Below are 20,118 nucleotides of genomic sequence, written 5' to 3'. Positions count from 1 at the left end.
GCTGGCATGTTGGCAGAGTATGGCATAGATTAGAAAGTCCACGTGCTAAAGTTCAGAGGACACACCCAGAGATTGTGGCGGCACGGTGGCGCAGCGGTAGAATGGCTGCCTTACAGCGAATGCAGCGCCGGAGACCCGGGTTTGATCCCGACTACGGGTTCTGTCTGTACGGAGTTTGTACGTTCTCCCCATGACCTGCGTGGGCTTTCTCAGAGATCTTCGGTTTCATCCCACACTGCAAAGACGTACAGGTTTGTAGGTTAATTGGCTTTGGTAATATGAAAAAATATGTAATGTGCGGGGATTGGTGGTCGGCATGGACCCGGTGGGCCGAAGGGCCTGTTTCTGCGCTGTATCTCCAAAACTAAAACGTACAGGTTTTTAAGTTAATTGGCTTCTGTAAATTTTAAATTGTTCCTCGTGTGTAGGATAGTACCAGTGAATGGGGTGATGCCTGGTTGACATGGACTATAAGTGTGTTTCCACGCTGTATCTCAAATGTAAAGATGGATTTGGTCAAATACCAGGCTAGTTTTGCTCCAATCCACAGCATGCAAAGATGTTGACAGGACTCGAGAGATGCTTCCTGACCCGGAGTTACTCCAGCACTTTGTCTTGTACACAAGGCCCCAGCACCTGCAGTTCCTTGGGTCCCTCAAGGTTCAGGGGGGGTGGATCAAACGTGGGCAAAAGGGACCAGCATGGACTGACTGGGTTGGGCTAACGGGTGTATTTTATACTGTGAGTGTCGGACTCTAAACACAAAGTGCTGAAGGAACTCAGCAGGTCTGGCAACATCTGTGGAGTGAATGGACAGACAACGTTTCAGGCTGGGACACTTCTTCAGATCAGCGGCCTGTCCTCCTGCACTATGTGTTTAGTTCAAGATCCAAGCATCTGCATTCATTCTCTACGATTCATTTTCCATGCCAAGCCCGAAAGGCTCCAACGTGAAATGATTGCTGGTAAGCCCTGTCCAGTTATGAATCCAGCAGCATCTTTTAATTCAACAGCACGGAAAGATCGGTTTGAGTGTGGCACTGGGGAAGCCAGTCTTTGGTAATGAGGGGGAAGAGTCACACTGAGCAGAGGGAGCTTTACCCTGCACACAGCTCCACTACACAGCGTTTGATGCTTAAAATGGGAGGCATCGTGGAGACAAAGGATATTTTACCGTTGGAAAAAGGAACATGCCTTACCTTTCAAACTCACAAGAGCCTTTGCTGACGAACCTGTAAGTGAAAAACAAAGTTGGTTAGTTTACAGAGTATGGACTGATGCTTTATCAAACAATCAAAAATATTTTAAAGTCACTAAAGGAATTCAAAGTCCATTTTATTGAAAAATTGTAGCAACAACTCATGTATGAAGAAAGACTGGATAGACTTGGCTTATACATAGAAACATAGAAATTAGGTGCAGGAGTAGGCCATTCGGCCCTTCGAGCCTGCACCGCCATTCAATATGATCATGGCTGATCATCCAACTCAGTATCCCGTACCTGCCTTCTCTCCATACCCTCTGATCCCCTTAGCCACAAGGGCCACATCTAACCCCCTCTTAAATATAGCCAATGAACTGGCCTCGACTACCCTCTGTGGCAGGGAGTTCCAGAGATTCACCACTCTCTGGAATACTCGCTAGAATTTAGGAGATTGAGAGGGGATCTTATAGAAACGTACAAAATTCTTATGGGGTTGGACAGGCTAGATGCAGGAAGATTGTTCCCGATGTTGGGGAAGTCCAGGACAAGGGGTCACAGCTTAAGGAAAAGGGGGAAATCCTTTAGGACCGAGATGAGAAGAAACTTTTTCACACAGAGAGTGGTGAATCTCTGGAACTCTCTGCCACAGAGGGTAGTTGAGGCCAGTTCATTGGCTATATTTAAGAGGGAGTTAGATGTGGCCTTTGTGACTAAAGGGATCAGGGGGTATGGAGAGAAGGCAGGTACGGGATACTGAGTTGGATGATCAGCCATGATCATATTGAATGGCAGTGCAGGCTCAAAGGGCCGAATGGCCTACTCCTGCACCTATTTTCTATGTATCTATGTATGTACTTATCACCATTAATGCCTCATCAGCATAAAGAAAACTGCAAAGAAATATTTGTTTTGATTGATTCAAAAATACAGCAGGAATACAGGCCCTTCGGCCCACTGAGTCCTCATTCTCCCTAGCAAACAATGGCCTGTTTCCTTTAGCATTGTTACTTTTTTGCATATCTTTCATTCATTTGTTCTCTATCTCTTCACATCACCGTCTATATCTCTCGTTTCCCTTTCCCCTGACTCTCAGTCTGAAGAAGGGTCGCGACCCAAAAAGTCGCCTATCCCTTTTCTCTCCAGAGATGATGCCCGACTTGCTGACTTATTCCAGCCTTTTGTGTCGATCTTTGATCACCCATTCACACTGGTTTTATGTTATCCCACTTTCACATCCACTCCCCACACACGAGGGACAATTACAGAGGCTACGACAGAGGTCAAGGAACCTACAAACCCACTGAAGTCTGAAGAAGGGTTTCGGCCCAAAATGTTGCCTATTTCCTTCGCTCCATAGATGCTGCTGCACCCGCTGAGTTTCTCCAGCATTTTTGTCTACCTACAAACCCACACGTCTTTGGGATGTGGGAGGAAACCGGAGGACCCAGAGGTAACCCATGCTGTCACAGGGAGAACGTGCAAACTTCGCACAAACAACACAGGATCGAACGTGGGTCTCTAGCGTTGTGAGGCAGCGGCTCTACCAGCTGCGTCACCCAACAACACAGAATTTAGTGAGATGCAGAAGTGTGGCTACCAGACCACAAGGCTTTTGAACTGAAACATCACACATTCCTTTTCTCCAGAAATGCTGTCTGACCCACAGAGCTACTCCAGCTTTTTGAGTGTATCTTCAGTTTAAACCAGCATCTGCAGTTCATTCCCACACAAGGGCAATATCTATGTGGATTCCAATTTGTTTAATGCCAAGTTAATCTCCTCTGCCTGCACATTAATAGTAGTTACTAGTTACTAGTTACTATTAATAGTAGGCTAGATTATTGCAACGGTCTCCTTGCAGGTCTTCCAAAAAAAACTGTCAGGCAGCTACAGCTTGTTCAGAACGCTGTTGCTAGAGTTCTAACAAAAACCAAAAAATTTGAGCATATTACACCAATTCTTAAATCCTTACATTGGCTCCCTGTATGTCAGAGAATTGATTTTAAAATCCTGCTGCTCACCTATAAATCACTACATGGTTTAGGGCCAAAGTATATCACTGACATGCTTCCACTATATAAGCCTTCTAGACCGCTAAGATCTTCTGAAACCAATCTGCTAGTGATTCCCAGAGTAAATACAAAACATGGGAAAGCAGGATTTAGTTACTATGCAACAAATAGCTGGAATAAACTTCCTGAAGATTTAAGGACTTGCCTCAACTTTGACCACTTTTAAAACAAGACTGAAAACTTTTATGTTTACTTTAGCTTTCAGCTAAATCTTAACTACATTGCACTTTTAACTTTTGCACTTTTTATAATGCATTTTTAATTTTGTTTTTCTTTTCTTTTAGTTCTTCTATTTTATTTCATTTTATTATTTCATTTATTGTATGACATGTTTGTATGTGAAGCACTTTGAGTCTGCCTCGTGTATGAAATGTGCTATATAAATAAAGTTGCCTTGCCTTGCCTTGCCTTGCACATGATGCATTCCTTTCCTATCCATGCTTTCTAGAGAGTTCATTCCAGTCTCTGCCAGCAAGGAAACTAGTTTGCACCTTCAGCCCTACAGGATTGTGCACACTTGGTGCTCGCCTGTCTCTGGTCTGCTTCTGTACTTCCTCCACTCACTGCACCATCCCACGCTACAGTCTCTCTCAGCCTTCCTTGTTCTTCCGACCCAAAACGTCACCCATTCCTTCTCTCCAGGAATGCTGCCTGACCCGCTTAGTTACTCCAGCACTTTGTGTCTATCTTCGGTCTAAACCAGCATCTGCAGCTCTTTCCCACACAAGATTAAATTAATTCATTTGCAAAAATTCTTTCTAATGGTTTAGGTTTACTATTATCGTGAGGTATAGTGAAAAGCTTTGTTTTGCTCGCTATCCAGTCAGATATAATTACAACTAAGCAAAAGTACAGTGAAGAGCTATGTTTTGCATGTTATCCAATCCTCAGATAAGACTATGGATAGATACAAAGTCAAACTCAACTCATAGGTAGAGCAAAGGGGAAGATACAGAGTGCAGAATATATATTTCCCAGCATTGTAGCGCACCAGTTCCACAGACAAAGTCCAATGTCCGCAATGGGGTAGAGGTGAATCGGACCGTACACCAGCTGATGGAAGGACTGTTTAGAAGCCAGATAACGGAGGGGAAGAAGCTGTTATCAGTATGCCTGGATTCTCTCAAGGCCCACACATTCCATGTGTAGTCGAGTCTTAGAGACTGCCGAGCTCAGAGACTACATGGACAATGCCAGCATCTCTCTCAGCCTGCGCACAGCTCTGAAGCCAGTGTGAAGCACTTACAATGGGCTTGGATGGAAACTTGCATCGCTCTGGATTCAGTGGTTTAAAGGTTCATTTATTATCACGTGTACCAAGGTACATTCATTTTTTGAATATTCATTGTTGCTATAAACAAGGCCAATCCCCAATTATCTACTGAATGCATGGAAACAGCCCACTGAGTCCATATGCAAGAGTTGCCAGGATTTTGGCACCATTTTCACATTGCTTCACTGAACCCGATGCGATCCCTGAAGAGATAAAAACACTTATTTCAGTAGCAAGGCCCAGGAAAGTGGCACAGGTGTCCTCATCAGAACTGACATTTTGACAGGCCGAGCTCTGAGCAGAAATGATAAAAACCAAGGTTAGAGGTAGTTTGGAGACACTTTGAGGTGATGCCAGAGGTTTGGTCACAGTCAGCTTGAAGCACAAGCCATCGGATGTGCAGCCATTGAAATCAGAGATCAGAGGAGCACAGAGATCTTGGAGGGTCGTATAACCAGAGGTAGTTTCAGAAATAGGAAGGAGCAAGGTCATGGATAGGAACTGAAGCAATTAAATAATTAAATTAAATAAACTTTTTTTTTTAAATCATGCAATGTGAAAGACCATGAATTAAACCTGGAACCAAGGCTACGCAGCTGGAGGCTGTAAGGTTCAGCTTGGCATTATAATTTGATAGACCGTTAAACAGTACAGCACAGGAACAGGCCATTCAGCCCACAATGTCTGTGCTGTACATAATGCGAAGACCACTCTTATTTGCCTGCCATAATCCCTATCCCTCCATATCCATGTACATGTCCAAAAGATTGATTGAAAGATACAGCATGCAAACAGGTCCTTCGGCCCACACCGACCATCGATCATCCGTTCACACTAGTTCTGTGTGTGTGTCCCACTTTCTCATCCACCTCCTACACACTAGGGGAAATTTACAGAGGCTAATTAACCTACAACCCCACACGGCCTTGATACGTGTGAGGAAACTGGAACACCGGGAGGAAATCCACGTGGTCACAGGGAGAACGTGCAAACTCCACACACACTGACAGCACCCGAGGTCAGGATTTAACCCAGGTTCTCGGGTACGGTGAGGCAGCGGCTCTACCAGCTGCGTCACTGTGCTGCCTCAGTTCAGCTTCTGGCTCACACTTTTCTCTGGGAACCTCACATTGAATTGAATTTGAATTGAATTGAATTGAATTGAATTGAATTGAATACCTTTATTGTCATTCAGACCTTACGGTCTGAACGAAATTTCGTGCCTGCAGTCATACATACAATCATACAATAATAAACAACAATAAACACAAATTAACACCACCACAGTGTATCCTCCAAGCACCTCCTCACTGTGGTGGAGGCAAAAATCTTAGGGCTGCAGTCTCTTCCCTCCTCTTCTCCCTCTGCGCTGAGGCGATTCCCCACCGGGCGATGGCACAACAGTCCCGCGGCTCACCGAACCCCGCAAACGGGCCGGTTCAAACACCGCGGCCCGGGGGTGGTCGAAGCTGCCGCCCTCCAGTCCAGCACACGCAGCCGCTGGCCCGCGGCTGAACCCCGGACTCAGGTCACCCCCTCAGAACGCCGTCCCAGCCACCGTTCCATTACTGGGAAGAGCTGCACTCTTCAATTTACCAAGGTCCTCGCTGACTATTTTGGAATTCCCTTTGTGGGCACAGAAGAATTTGGTGAATGTCTGAACTACACACATCTGCTTCCTTTCTCCCCTACAGAAAATTCCAGTGCTGAACTAAATAGTTCCTTCGTAACTACTCTGCTGCCAGAAAACCCAGAGATCCTAATTAACTCAACGGCAACCAGCAATGGAATTTAACTGGACCATCCAAGAGGAAAATGTATTACAGTTATGCACATGGGCAACAAAAGGCCCTGTATCCCTGAAATATGCATGGTTTACACTAACAGATTACTCATGAAGGATGTAATGTTGAGGCTCTACAAGGTGCTGGTCAGGCTGCATTTGGAATATTGAGAGCAATTTTGGACCCCATATCTGAGGAAGGATGTGCTGGCTCTGGAGAGGGTCCAGAGGAGGTTTACAAGAATAATCCCAGGAATGAGGTTAACATATATGATGAGCGTTTGACGGCACTGGGCCTGTACTCACTGGAGTTTAGATGAATGAGGGGGGACCTCATTGAAACGTACAGAATAGTGAAAGGCTTGGATAGAGTGCATGTCGAGAGGATATTTCCACTAGTGGGAGAGTCTATCAGAATTAAAGGACGCTCTTTTAGCAAGGAGATGAGGAGGAATTTCTTTAGTCAGAGGGTGGTGAATCTGTGGAATTCTTTGCCACAGAAGGCTGTGGAGGCCAAGTCAATGGATATATTTAAGTCAGAGATAGATAGATTCGTGATTAGTACGGGTGTCAGAGGTTATGGGGAGAAGGCAGGAAAATGGGGTTAGGAGGGAGGGATAGATCAACCATGATTGAATGGTGGAGGAGACTTGATGGGCCGAATGGCCTCATTCTGCTCCAATCGTTTATGATGTTATGACCATGAGAGAGAATGTAAGAAGTGACATCTCAGAGGGGTCAAGAAGCAAAGCCTAATATTGGTATATTATTGTCACTTGTACTGCGGGACAGTGAGAAGTTCTTGTTTGCATGCTATCCAGTCAAATCATACTACACACAAGTACGATCCAGTCATGTACAAGTACAACAGGTACGGCAAAGAGAAATATAGCAGAGTGCAACCTATAACTTTCAGCATTGTAGCACAGCAGTTCCAAGGATAAAGTCCAATGTCTGCAGTATGTAGGTTGGACAACTGGGACAGTACCTAGCTTATGGGAGGACCGTTCAGAAACCTATTAATAGAGGGAAGGAAGCTGTTCCCGAGTCTGGTGGTGCACATGTTCAAGCTTCTGGATCTCCTGCCCAGTGGGACAGGAGGGAAGAGGGAATGACCGGGGAATGGGTCCGGTGTAGTCAGAGGAGACCTGGCATCATTTTTTCAAGAGAGAGTTAGATTTAGCTCTTAGCGCTAAGGTAATCAACGGATATGGGGAAAAAGCCGGAACGGGGTACTGATTTTGGATGATCAGCCATGATCATGTTGAATGGCGGTGCTGGCTCGAAGGGCTCCTGCACCTATTTTCTATGTTTCTACCATGTTCAGCACGGACATTGTGGGCTGAAGGGCCTGTTCCTGTGTTGCAATCTTCTACCTTCTGTAGTTCGCATTCGAACAACAACAGCACCAGTATGAAATGACTTTCATTTTTCACCAGTCAGAATGTACAGTAACTGAAGTCGTCTGTAACCACAAGACAGTGTGCGGTTTCAGAGTCTGTGACACCAGTATCCAGTTGAGTAACCGGGGACACTGATTATTATTAGAGAGAATGGTCTCACCACAAGAATTCAGACAATACGCTTACTAGTATCAAAGGTAAAGCGCAGCGAGCATTTAATCAAAATACACCACAGCATGGTTTGGGAACAACTCCATCCAAGACCACAAGAAATTGCAGAGAACTGTGGACACAGGCCAGACCATTGCACAAACTAACCTCCCTTCCATTGACTCCATCCACACAGTGCCTCGGCAGAGCCACCAGCATAATCAAGAACCAGTCACACTCCCTCTTCTCCCCTCCCATCAGGCTCGAGGTAGAGAAGTGTGAAAACGCACACCTCCAGATTCAGGGACAGTTTCTTCCCAGCTGTTATCAGGCAAATGAATCATCCTACCAACAACTGGAGAGCAGTCCTGAGCTACTATCTACCTCATTGGAGACCTTCGGACTATCCTTGATCAGACTTTACTGGACTTTTACCTTGCACTAAACGTTATTCATGTTATTTCCTTTATCATGTACCTTGCACCATGTATCATGGATGGCTCGTGTGGAAATCATGTGTTGTCTTTCCGCTGACTGGTTAGCACACAACAAAAGCTTTTGACTGTACCTCAGTACATGTGACAATAAACTAAACTAAAACAAAGCTAAAAACATTATGGGAAAGTGATTTTCTTTTGGGAAACGCTAGTCAGTGAATAGTCATCCTGAAAAATTTAGCGCTCATGTTCTGAGAGATTCTGAGAGATAGTCCTCGTCATGAGACACAGCTGTTCTCCCCAGCTAATGGCATTCGAAAAAAGATATCAGGTTAAAATGACATGCCTTCTTGCCAGGCAGTGGTCACCATTTCACACCAAGTATTTCTTAAAGCTTTGATTACAACTGCATTTGGATCATATTGTGCTTGGTATAGCGGGCGAATAAGCAAGCCGTGCGTGGTGAATCAGTGATCTTTATTGCTGAAGTAAAGAGAACAACACACGAATGGGGGAAGGCTGACCCGGGGCTCAATACTTATACTAGGACAACTCCATCCTGCCATTACCCAGTCACGTGACCCTACCCCCGACTGCCGAGGGTTAGAATAGTAAGTGGCCTAATCACTGGGTGGCACCACAATGGTGTGATGATGCCTGGCTCACATTGTACAAGGGCACGGAGACACCACAAGGAAGCCTTTTCTGGATTGAAGGTAAACACAAAATGCTGGAGTAACTCAGCTGGACAGGCAGCATCTCTGGAGAGAAGGAATGGGTGACGTTTCGGGTCGAGACCCTTCTTCAGATTCAGTCTGAAGAGGAGTCGCGACCCGAAATGTCCCCCATTCCTTCTCTCCAGAGATTCTGCCCGAGTTACTCCAACATTTTGTGTCTACCTTCGATTTAAACCAGCATCTGCAGTTCTTTCCTACTATTCTGTATTGAGTTGAGTTAATTGTCACGTGTACCGAGGTACAGTGAAAAGCTTTTGTAATTGAGAGTTGGAGAGCGAGCATGGCAAAAGCTCGACCGAGAGAGGAGACTCAAGGAACTGCAGCAGCTGGAATCTTGAACAAATTGCAAAGTGCTGGAGGAACTCAACAGGTCAGGGCAGCACCCGTGGAGGGAATGGACAGGTGCCGTTTCAGGTGCCTCGAGTTCTTCCAGCAGCCGCAGTTCCTTGTGCTAAAGAGGGGTCCCTGACCCAAAACATCACCTGTCTATTCCCTCCACAGATGCTGCCGGACTCACTTGGATCCACCTGCACATTGTGTTTTCATCAAGATACAAAGGGTTTCTGCACATCTGAAGGCAGCCAGCAACGCTTGATTACACAACCATGTTAGAGTGTGCTTGGTAAAGCCACCCGCTGCTGTAGATGCTGGCAAGCTGCAGCCATACCCCAACAGCAGGCCCGGCTTGCCTGGCGCAGAAGTGTGAGGGGGCCGCCCGGAAGACCGAGCATCGGAGAGGAAGCGGAGGGAGTCAGCAACGGTGGCGGAGGCCGGGCAAGAAGAACCGTGGGTTGGGGTCTTGCCCTCCGCACCCTCAAGGTCGGTTGTGCGAGGTGCCCCCACAGGGCATGAAGGTCGAGCACAGCTGGGCGAGGAGAGGGACGACGGTTCATGGGACGACCGGATGGAGGCGACGGCTGCAATAGGCCTTTATGGTCAGCTGCAGCTGGGACTGTGAGTTGGCACCAAAACCCAGCGACTCTTGCATATGGACTCAGTGTTTCTATGCATTATATATTAACTGGGAAACATACTTATCTGTGACAATAACCTCACTGATCCATATGGAAAAAAAGGATCTCACTGTACCTTGGTACACATGATAATAATGGAAGTTTGGAAATCTTCCCCTCAAGTCCACTTGTTAGTCTGGTGTGGAATTTGGGAGATTATTTACCCAAGGCAGTAAAGGATGCAGGACAAATCCCCACATATAGAAGAAAGAAAGTAAAGCATCATTATATGCACAAATACCTTCAAATGATCAGGAATTCAGGAATTAAATTGAATACGGTGTTGTCACGTGACAAGTCACAGTGAAATTTTTTGCTTGCAGACCCAAGGTATGCAAATAGTCACCCATAAAGGGTGGGTACAAAGTACCCCCATGCCAGGTTGCCCTTTGTTCTCCCCTTCATCACAGCATTTTCCCCTCCCCCCCACGGCAGTCCCCCCATCCCACGCCGAGTCCTCCTTTGTTCCTTCCCTCGGCAGCGACGTCCTCACTTCATGTGGTCCGTCCTCGTCCGGCACTATCGTAGACCATCACACCGACATCTCCACTAGCTCCTCTCCGGACGCCTCCGTGGCACTGACCCAGGCCCCAGCACGCGGGCTCCGTTGACCCAGGGTCTGTTTGTCGACCCGTGAGGCTCCACCTCCGACCAGCGGCATTTTGACTATATCTGGGAATAAAAGTCGGCCAATTTCCTCTCAGGCCTGTCTCCTATTCCTGACCGATGTGAGACTCAAACACACTGTAACCGGCACACAACAAGAAAGCTTTGCCATTTTATTTTGTCAGCATCAGATTGTAAAATTAATTAACTTGGTTTGTCACAAAGCATTCCACATTTCATGCACAGAGGATAATTTCCACTACGATTTCACCCAAGAGACACCTTAAGTAGAAGTCTTTGGTTAGGGACAAATTTGCTACACTTGGAGTATTGCATGGGTCATCCCAATACAGGAAGGATGTGGAGGCTTAGGAGAGGGTGGGGTGGAAGATTGCAATCTTCACGTGGTCCGCCCTGTTTCGACTAATGCAATCAACTTGACGTGCACAAACGGAAGATCAAATAGAACAAGTTGTCCAACAACTTTAGGCTGTGCACGCCACACGAAAGAAGAAGGAGAGGGTGCAGAGGAGGTTTACCAGAATTATGCCTGGATTAGAGCGTATCAGCTACAGGGAGAGGCTGCACAAATTTGGGTTGTTTTCTCTGAAGAGTCAGAGGTCAGAGCCCATGGAAGTATACAAAATCGAGAGGCATAGATAGGGTAGACAGTCAGAACCTTTTTTCCCAGGTGGAAATGTCAAAGACTGGAGGCCTGGCAGGATGGTTGCAGAGCATGGTGACTCTTTACGTGCTGGGTCGATTATCATCCGATACAGTCGGCCCATCCTTAAATCTCTTTTTTGGCTATATCCTGCACTCTCAATTTTTCCATTTGCTCTACCTATTGTACTTGAATTTGGCTGAATTGTATCTTTGTATCTGATTGGATTGGATAGCATTCAAAACAAAGCTTTTCACAGTACCTCGGTGCACATGACAATAAAAAACGCAAATGCAAGCCGAGTCCTTTATAACATTTTTTGTTCCCGAGTCTTAGCCCTTTTAACCAGTGTAGATAACTTCTTGCTATTCCATGTACTGCCGCCACCAACACCGACCAGCAGTTTCTAGTCTCTCCACGTATTGCCTTAAGTCACTTGAAACTAATCTCTCTGTCAACCTTCTAAACTCCAGGGACTGATACTCATCGGTGCCATATCGCCACTTCACCTCAGAAAGCAGGTAACGATCCAGCAAATTTATGCTGCCCTACCCCCATTATCAATTAGCCAAGGGTGTGGTGCCCAGAATTATTCACAGGATACAGGCAGGATCTCTGAATGCATCATCAGCAGATTAATTTGGCCAAGGAAGGTTCCAAGTTCATTTTTAATTAAATCCACCAGAAAACTGAATAGCAGTATTTGCCAGCTTTTAGTTTTAGTTTTAGAGATACAGCGTGGAAACAACTTCTTTGGCCCACCATGTTCACGCCGACCAACGATCAGCCATACACTAGTTCTATCCTACACACAAGGGACAATATGCACCTTTGGAACGTGGGTGGAAACCAGGGCACCCGGATAAAACTCACGCAGTCATTGGGAGAACATGCAGATTCCACACAGACAGCACCCATAGTCGGGGTCAAACAGGGTCCTTGGCCCAGAGAAGCAGCAATTCTACTGCTGTGCCACCGTGTCACCCGCCCAAGACACTATTCTTGTTTCTTGTTCAAGAACAAGAATTCTCCCTGGTGTTAGTCACCTTGCCCTACTTCAGCAGTCTAATTAAAGCTGCACTTCACATTCACCTCCCCTTTTTTCTAATGTCCCACCAAATTAGATCACAGAAACAGAACAGACAAGCCATTCAGAAACACAAGGAAGTGCAGATGCTGGAATCTTGAGCAAACTATAAAGTGCTGTGGGAACTCAGCGGGTCAGGAGATGCTCAAATATTGTGCTCTTGCTCAGATCATGGCCTTTGTCCACGATTCCCACGATAGGAAACAAGGTAGTACGTATCTGGCCTTAGTTTGCCCTACTCAAGGGAATTGAGACCACATTCAGGCAACCTCACCTCCTAACTTAACCTCTAAAATCCGGAAAAGGGCCCCGATCCAAAATGTCGTCTGTCCATTCCCCCCGTAGATGCTGTACGAGTTCCTCCAGTCTGAAGGGTCCCGACCCGAAAGGTCCTCCGTCCATTCCCTCCACAGATGCTGCCTGACCTGCTGAGTTTGTCCACCATCTGCAACATCAGAGCTGACTAGTTCCGCTGGAACTCATCCATCTATAATACTGGCACATTACCTCTCAAAAGATGCCTTCCTCTGTTGCTCATCCCCACAACATCTACACTCGAGTAGATTAACCAATACAGCAGGTCTCTAAAATCTTGGACATTTTCTGAAGAAGCGTCTCGACCTGAAACGTCACCCATTCCTTCTCCCCGGAGATGCTGTTTGTCCTACTGAGCCATTCCAGCATTTTCTGTCTAACTTCGGAGGGATATGGATCATGGGCAGGCAAGAGGGATTGATTTAATCTGGCGTCGAGTTCAGCACAGGCATTGTGGGCCGAAAGGTCTGTTCCTGAACTGTACTGATCCATGTTCTACGCAACGCACGGCATCTCTAGGAACATTTCTGCTGGCAAGCAGTGCCAGAAGCTGTGTTAGAAAGCATTTTCACAATTTTGCAGTCAACACTAAAAAGCAAAACAGCATGTCCTTAAATAACCTCTGTAATTTGACCTGAAAGTGAACAAATGCCAAGAACTTGATTTTGGCACATTTCTTAGATCCTGATTTTCTTTTTAAAGCGTAAATCTACATCCTGTTCAAATGCAATTGGCAGGATGCTTGATCACAAATCCGTATTGGTGAATGGGCACTGGTGATACCAAGATTAACTTTCGTATAACATTCAATGTGCCAGGCATTTATTGCTTTTATTGAAGAGTCACAAATGATTAAGGTAATCCGCCGAGCTTCTCCAGCATTTTGTGTCTATCTTTGGTGTAAACCAGCATCTGCAATTCCTTCCTACACTTGGGTAAATATCAAACACTTGCTTCTAATGAAGTTACAACCTGCCAAGGAATGTATCCCCCTTTGCTCTACCTAATGTACTTGAGTTTGGCTTAATTGCATTTATGTATAATATTATCGCATTTGATTGGAATGCTTGCAAAATACAGCTTTTCACTGTACCTCAGCACATGTTAAATAACAAGCATAAAACATTCTTCTCAGGCCCCCTTCGGTCGTGGCTGACCATGGGTGTCTCCAGGGTGCTATTCCCTATATGGAGGACGCCTGTGCGTGACTTTGTTTAACGTGGGGAGACTGGTGCACAGACAGCCACCACACGGTCCTTGACAGATCTGGGTCAGGATCCAGTGGCATGGAGTCCAAGACGACCGGGGACCCTTTTCTGCTGCAGCCTTCATCCGCCTTCCCAGCCGTTGTGACACTCCACTAAGGTCAGCCATCGTCCCCCGCCTGTTCCACCGTTGAGGTCTTGGTTGGATTGCTCTTTGTCAGAGACCTCCCCCTCCCACCATGGGTGGCCCTACCAGGAGCATAGCTCCAAACAGCATCACTCTGAGGATCTCAGGACCACACAAGCTCCACCACGACAAGATGATAATCCACGGAGAAAAAATATTAAGGGCAAAGGAAATATATGCAAATACGAAATGACTCGTTTCCTAACCCATTGACTGAGAAATAAGGTTTGATTAGCTATTTAATTTACAAGGACGGAGTCCAAGAACTGGAGCTCTAATGGTTTCAGATTTAGATTCAGATCAGATTCAGATTCAACTTTAATTGTCATTGTCAGTGTACAGTACAGAGACAACAAAATGCAGTTAGCATCTCCCTGGAAGAGCGACAGAGAATATGATTTCAATAAATAAATCTATTTACATGCATACAGTCATAGTGTTTTTCCTGTGGGAGGAGTGTCCGGGGGGGGGGGGTGATTGGCAGTCACCGAGGTACATTGTTGAGTAGAGTGACAGCCGCAGGGAAGAAGCTGTTCCTGGACCTGCTGGTCCGGCAACGGAGAGACCTGTAGCGCCTCCCGGATGGTAGGAGGGTAAACAGTCCATGGTTGGGGTGAGAGCAGTCCTTGGCGATGCTGAGCGCCCTTCGCAGACAACGCTTTCTTTGGACAGACTCAATGGAGGGGAGCGAGGAACCGGTGATGCGTTGGGCAATTTTCACCACCCTCTGCAGTGCTTTCTGGTCGGAGACAGAGCAGTTGCCATACCATACTGTGATACAGTTGGTAAGGATGCTCTCGATGGTGCAGCGGTAGAAGTTCACCAGGATCTGAGGAGACAGGTGGACCTTCTTCAGTCTCCTCAGGAAGAAGAGACGCTGGTGAGCCTTCTTGATCAGAGTTGAGGTATTGTGGGTCCAAGAGAGGTCATCGGAGATGTTGACCCCCAGGAACCTGAAGCTGGAAACACGTTCCACCTCCGTCCCGTTGATGTGGATGGGGGTGTGCGTGCCGCCCCTAGACTTCCTGAAGTCTACAATGAGCTCTTCGGTCTTCTTGGAGTTAAGGGCCAGGTTGTTGTCAGCGGACCATGCTGCTAGGAGCTGGACCTCCTCCCTATAGGCCGACTCATCGTTGTTGCTGATGAGGCCAATCACCGTTGTATCATCTGCATACTTGATGATGGTGTTAGTACCATGTACAGGTGTGCAGTCGTAGATGAAGAGGGAGTAGAGGAGAGGGCTCAGCACACAGCCCTGTGGAACGCCAGTGATCAGGGTGAGGGTTGAAGAGGTGTGCTTGTCTAACCTAACAGACTGGGGTCCAGTATCCAGTTGCAGAGGGAGGGGTCGATGCCCAGGTTACAGAGTTTGGTGATCAGTTTCGAGGGTATAATGGTGTTGAATGCTGAGCTGTAATCGATGAACAACATTCTTACGTAAGTGTCTCTGTTGTCGAGGTGGGAGAGGGCGGAGTGAAGTGCCGTTTAGATGGCATCCTCCATACTCCTGTTCTTGTGGTTTGGGGTTACTGAAGAACATTTTCTTGAAAAGGCAATTATTAGATACTGGTCTTGGAGAAAATCTAAAGAGCAGAAAATGCTGAATGTGACATAGCAAACGAGACACCATCTTTGGAGAGAACAATTATCAGGTATACCCTCGGAGTTTCTTGTCATGAGTAGAGGAATTGAGAACCAGAGGACATAGTGCTGGAGAAACTCAGCGGGTGCAGCAGCATCTATTGAGTGAAGGAAATAGGCAACATTTTGGCCCAAAACGTTGCCTATTTCCTTCGCTCCATAGATGCCGCTGCACCTACTGAGTTTCTCCAGCACTTTTGTGTACCTACGATTTTCCAGCATCTGCAGTTCCTTCTTAAACACCAGAGGACATAGGTTTAGAGGAACAATAACGGGACAAACTTGGGCAGGTGGGACTAGTGTAAATGGGACGTTGATCGATGTGGGCAAGTTGTGCCTGTTTCCACACTGTATGACTATGATTAAATTTTAACTCTCTCTACAGTTGAATATTTCTCACAGCTTCTGCTACATTCGTTTGACAGATCAAATCCAGTCTAAAACGTTTGCCAAATAAAGCATGAAGTTGTGTCCAAGACAACAACATTCACAAAGTTGGGAATGGAATTGAATCAGGTCAACAAACAATTTCTTCAACTGGGAGAACTGCCAAAAACGAAGATTTGACATCGACCACATCAAAAGAAACCACATTTGCCACAAGTTATAGACCACATGGTGAAACTTAGGCAGAGCGGGGAACAGTAGAGTGTGCAAGAACAAAACAGAAAAATGCTGACATAAGCTGCCGAATCTGCAGCTGGAATCTTGTGCCGATCACAGAGTGCTGGAGTAACTCAGTGGGTCAGGCAGCATCTCTGGGGGACATGGATAGGCAACCTCCTCAGCCTGAAAAATGGTCTCAACCCAAAACATTGCCTATCCATGTCCTCCTCCGAGATTGAGGGGGGAATCTTATAGAAACTTACAAAATTCTTAAGGGGTTGGACAGGCTAGATGCAGGAAGATTGTTCCCGATGTTGGGGAAGTCCAGAACAAGGGGTCACAGTTTAAGGATAAGGTGGAAATCTTTTAGGACCGAGATGAGGAAAACATTTTTCACACAGAGAGTGGTGAATCTCTGGAATTCTCTGCCACAGAAGGTAGTTGAGGCCAGTTCATTGGCTATATTTAAGAGGGAGTTAGATGTGGCCCTTGTGGCTAAGGGGGTATGGAGAGAAGGCAGGTACGGGATACTGAGTTGGATGATCAGCCATGATCATATTGAATGGCGGTGCAGGCTTGAAGGGCCGAATGGATCAGTCCTGCACCTAATTTCTGTGTTTCTACTCCAGAGCTTTGTGTTCTACGGAAAATGCATTTTTCCTCCAGGTTTGTGGAGAAACAGGGATTGGGATCGAACCAATAGAAGTAACCAACAGAACCAAATATAAGGGAAGATGACTTTGCTCCTGTCGGACACAAAACAGGTAAATTGATTGATGAAAGATACAATACGGAAACAGGTCCTCCTTCAGCACACCAAGTCCACGCCAACTACTGATGACCCATTCACACAAGTTCTACGTTATATCCACTCCCTACACACTGGGTAAGACACTACAAACCTGCAAAATGATGTGAGAGGAAACCGGCGCACCCACAACAAACCCACACGGTCACAGAGAGAACATGCAATATTCACTCTCACACATACACCGAGATCATGATCAAACCCAGATCTCTAGCTCTATCAGCTGCGCCACTGTGCCGCCCCTGGGTCTAGTTCAGGAAGGCACCTTGGCAGGCATGGACTATTTGCTCCGACGGGCCCGTTTCCATGCTGTGTACCCTTTTCCCCCCCCAAATGACAGTACCACCAGCATTTTCCCAAAAACTAAATGTTTCCTCCTCACCGACCCGCGCGTGCTTTGATCGCCTCTGAACCTCCACCATTCCCCTTTCATTAAAATCTAAATAATTACTACCTGCTTTCTATCGAATGCATCAATCTCCGGGCAACACCACAGGTCAAAGTCTTCGGTCATACAAACTCCTGTCAACTACACTCTTCAGTTTCCCACCTCAAAGCAAGTTTATCGGAAACCTGCAGAGCTGTTAAACCCCACACACGATGTAAAGGAAGTGTTAGGGAAATTGTTACTAAATCACGCTTCTTGTGAAAGTGAAAATACCAGCTGCATCGGATAGCGATAACAACACACACGCACGAACACACACAACCTTGCACTCAACGTAATTCCCTTTATCATAAATCTGTATACGGTGGATGGCTCGACTGTAATCATGTATTGTCTTTCCGCTGACTAGTTAACACACAACAAAAGCTTTTCACTGTAACTCGGTACATGTGGCAATAAACTCAACAAACACACAGTGGTACATTTTGACATCCTAATTTTGTTTTTTAACTACTCAGCAAATCAGCAAGTCGTGCCATATTCTTCACATACAATATTGCGAAACAAACACTGACAGTGGGTGTCCCTAAGCAATTCATATCCAGCCAAGGGCAATTTACCATCTATATTCATAACTTTGAGATGGGGACACAGTGCATGGTACCACATTTGCTAATGATGTGAGAATAGTCAAAAGAGCATTCTGCAGAGAGGATATATGCACAAAGTTTGAGCGACTAGGCTAAAAATTGGCAAATGACGTTTAATATAGCAAAGTGCAAGGTCATACATTTGAGTAGGAGGAGTCAGAAGGCAGGTGATTATCTTAATGAAGAACGTGGGTGATTTTCCACAGGGATCTACTTAACCGGGACAAAACACTGACATGCGGGCACAGCAGGTAATTGAGACAAATGCAATTTATGAACCTTTTTTGGCTAGGGAATTGGAATATAAAAATAGAAGAACTGCTATAATTATTTATGGGCGCTGGTAAGACCGACCTGGGGTGCAGCGTGTGCTTCTGCCCCAAAATTCATCGCCTTTCACGCTGCTGGGATTTCTCAGAATTTTGCTCAGATTTTGTTTACAATCAGGGTGGCACAGTGGCACAGTAGGTAGAGCAACTCCCTCACAGCACCAGAGACCCAGGTTGGATTTTGACCTGGGGCGCTGTCTGTGCAGAGTCTGCATGTTCTCCCTGCACGAGCTCCGGCTTCCTCACACATCCCAAAGACGTGCGGGTCTGCAGGTTAAATGGTCTCTGCGAATTGCCCCCTAGTGTGTGGAGAGAGAACTAATGTCGTGGATGATTGATGGTCGGGGTGGAGTTGGCGGGACGAAGGGCCCGTTTCCCTGATGAATCTGCTGTTCAGGCAGCACAGTGGCAGTGGTAGAGCTGATGCCTCGCATCGCCAGAGACCTGGGTTCAATCCTGACTTCTGGCGTTTAGTTTAGAGACACAAGAGATCTCTGCATTTACAGCATCTCGTATGGAGATGTGCGAGGAAACTTGAGCACCTGCAGGAAACCCAGGGGTCACAGGGAGAAGACTCCACACAAACAGCACCCGAGGTCAGAATCGAATCCAGGTCTCTGTCTCGATGAAACAGCAGCTCTACTATGCCAAACTGAAACAATTGATAGGTAGACTGGAGAAGGGGTTGAGGAATACTTCATGGGCACTAAAAGGAAACGATTAATCGCGGCACAGGGCGGTACAGTGGCTCAGGGGTGGAGCTGCACTTACAGCACCAGGGACCTGGGTTCCATCCTGAATGTCTGTATGGAGTTTGCATGTCCTCTCTGTAATTGCGTGGGTTTCCTCTGGGTGCTCTGGTTTCTTCCCACATGCCAAAGACGTGCGGATTTGCAGGTTGCTTGGCCTCTTTAAATTGCCCCTAGTGTGTAGGGAGTGAATGAGAAAGTCAGATGACATCAAACTAGTATGAACAGGTGATTAATGGTCAGCATGGACTCGGTGGGCAATATCTCTACAACTGAAGGTTGTAATGCAAATGCAGTTCACTCATTTGGCTGCTCCACCTGCCCAAACTCCATCTTTTAGTTGGTGTTGAACAGAAAAAGATATTGTGATTATAACCACTAAGTAAGGTAGCTGCAGATCTCCAGCAGAGATGAAACACACAAGCAGCAAAATCTGTGATACAATAGTACAGAGTCAATGTGCAATCATTTTTAAGTTTAGTGTAGAGATACATTGCGGAAAAAGGCCCTCTGCCCACAGAGTCTGTGCCGACCAGCGATCCCCGCACACACGCTATCCTACACACACTAGGGGCAATTTAATTTATACCAAGTCAATTAACCTACAAACCTGCCGAGTGTGGGAAGAAACCGGAGTACCCAGAGAAAACCCATGTAGGTCACGGGGAGAACGTAAAACTCCGTACAGACAGCAACCGGAGTCAAGGTTGAACCTGGATCTCAGGCGCTATAAAGCAGCAACTCTACCACTGCGTCACTGTACCGCCCTAATTGTTTAGCGTGGATGTGGACAGAACACACCATAGCTTTT

The 20,118-nt window shown here is 46.3% G+C and overlaps 1 protein-coding gene across 2 annotated transcripts in view; it reads right to left on the bottom strand.

Moving 5' to 3' along the window:
- lin9 (lin-9 DREAM MuvB core complex component) overlaps positions 1–20,118 on the bottom strand; it is a 67,353-nt gene that overhangs the window by 26,488 nt on the left and 20,747 nt on the right. For both annotated transcript variants that reach the window (XM_033020628.1, XM_033020629.1), the window contains exon 2: positions 1,200–1,232. In XM_033020628.1, the coding sequence (XP_032876519.1) occupies positions 1,200–1,232 (33 nt within the window). The remainder of the gene's footprint in view (positions 1–1,199; positions 1,233–20,118) is intronic.

This window comes from Amblyraja radiata, chromosome 5 (genome assembly GCF_010909765.2).
Source record: "Amblyraja radiata isolate CabotCenter1 chromosome 5, sAmbRad1.1.pri, whole genome shotgun sequence".
Taxonomy (NCBI): Eukaryota; Metazoa; Chordata; class Chondrichthyes; order Rajiformes; family Rajidae; genus Amblyraja; species Amblyraja radiata.
This window is presented reverse-complemented; position numbering and strand designations above follow the sequence as displayed.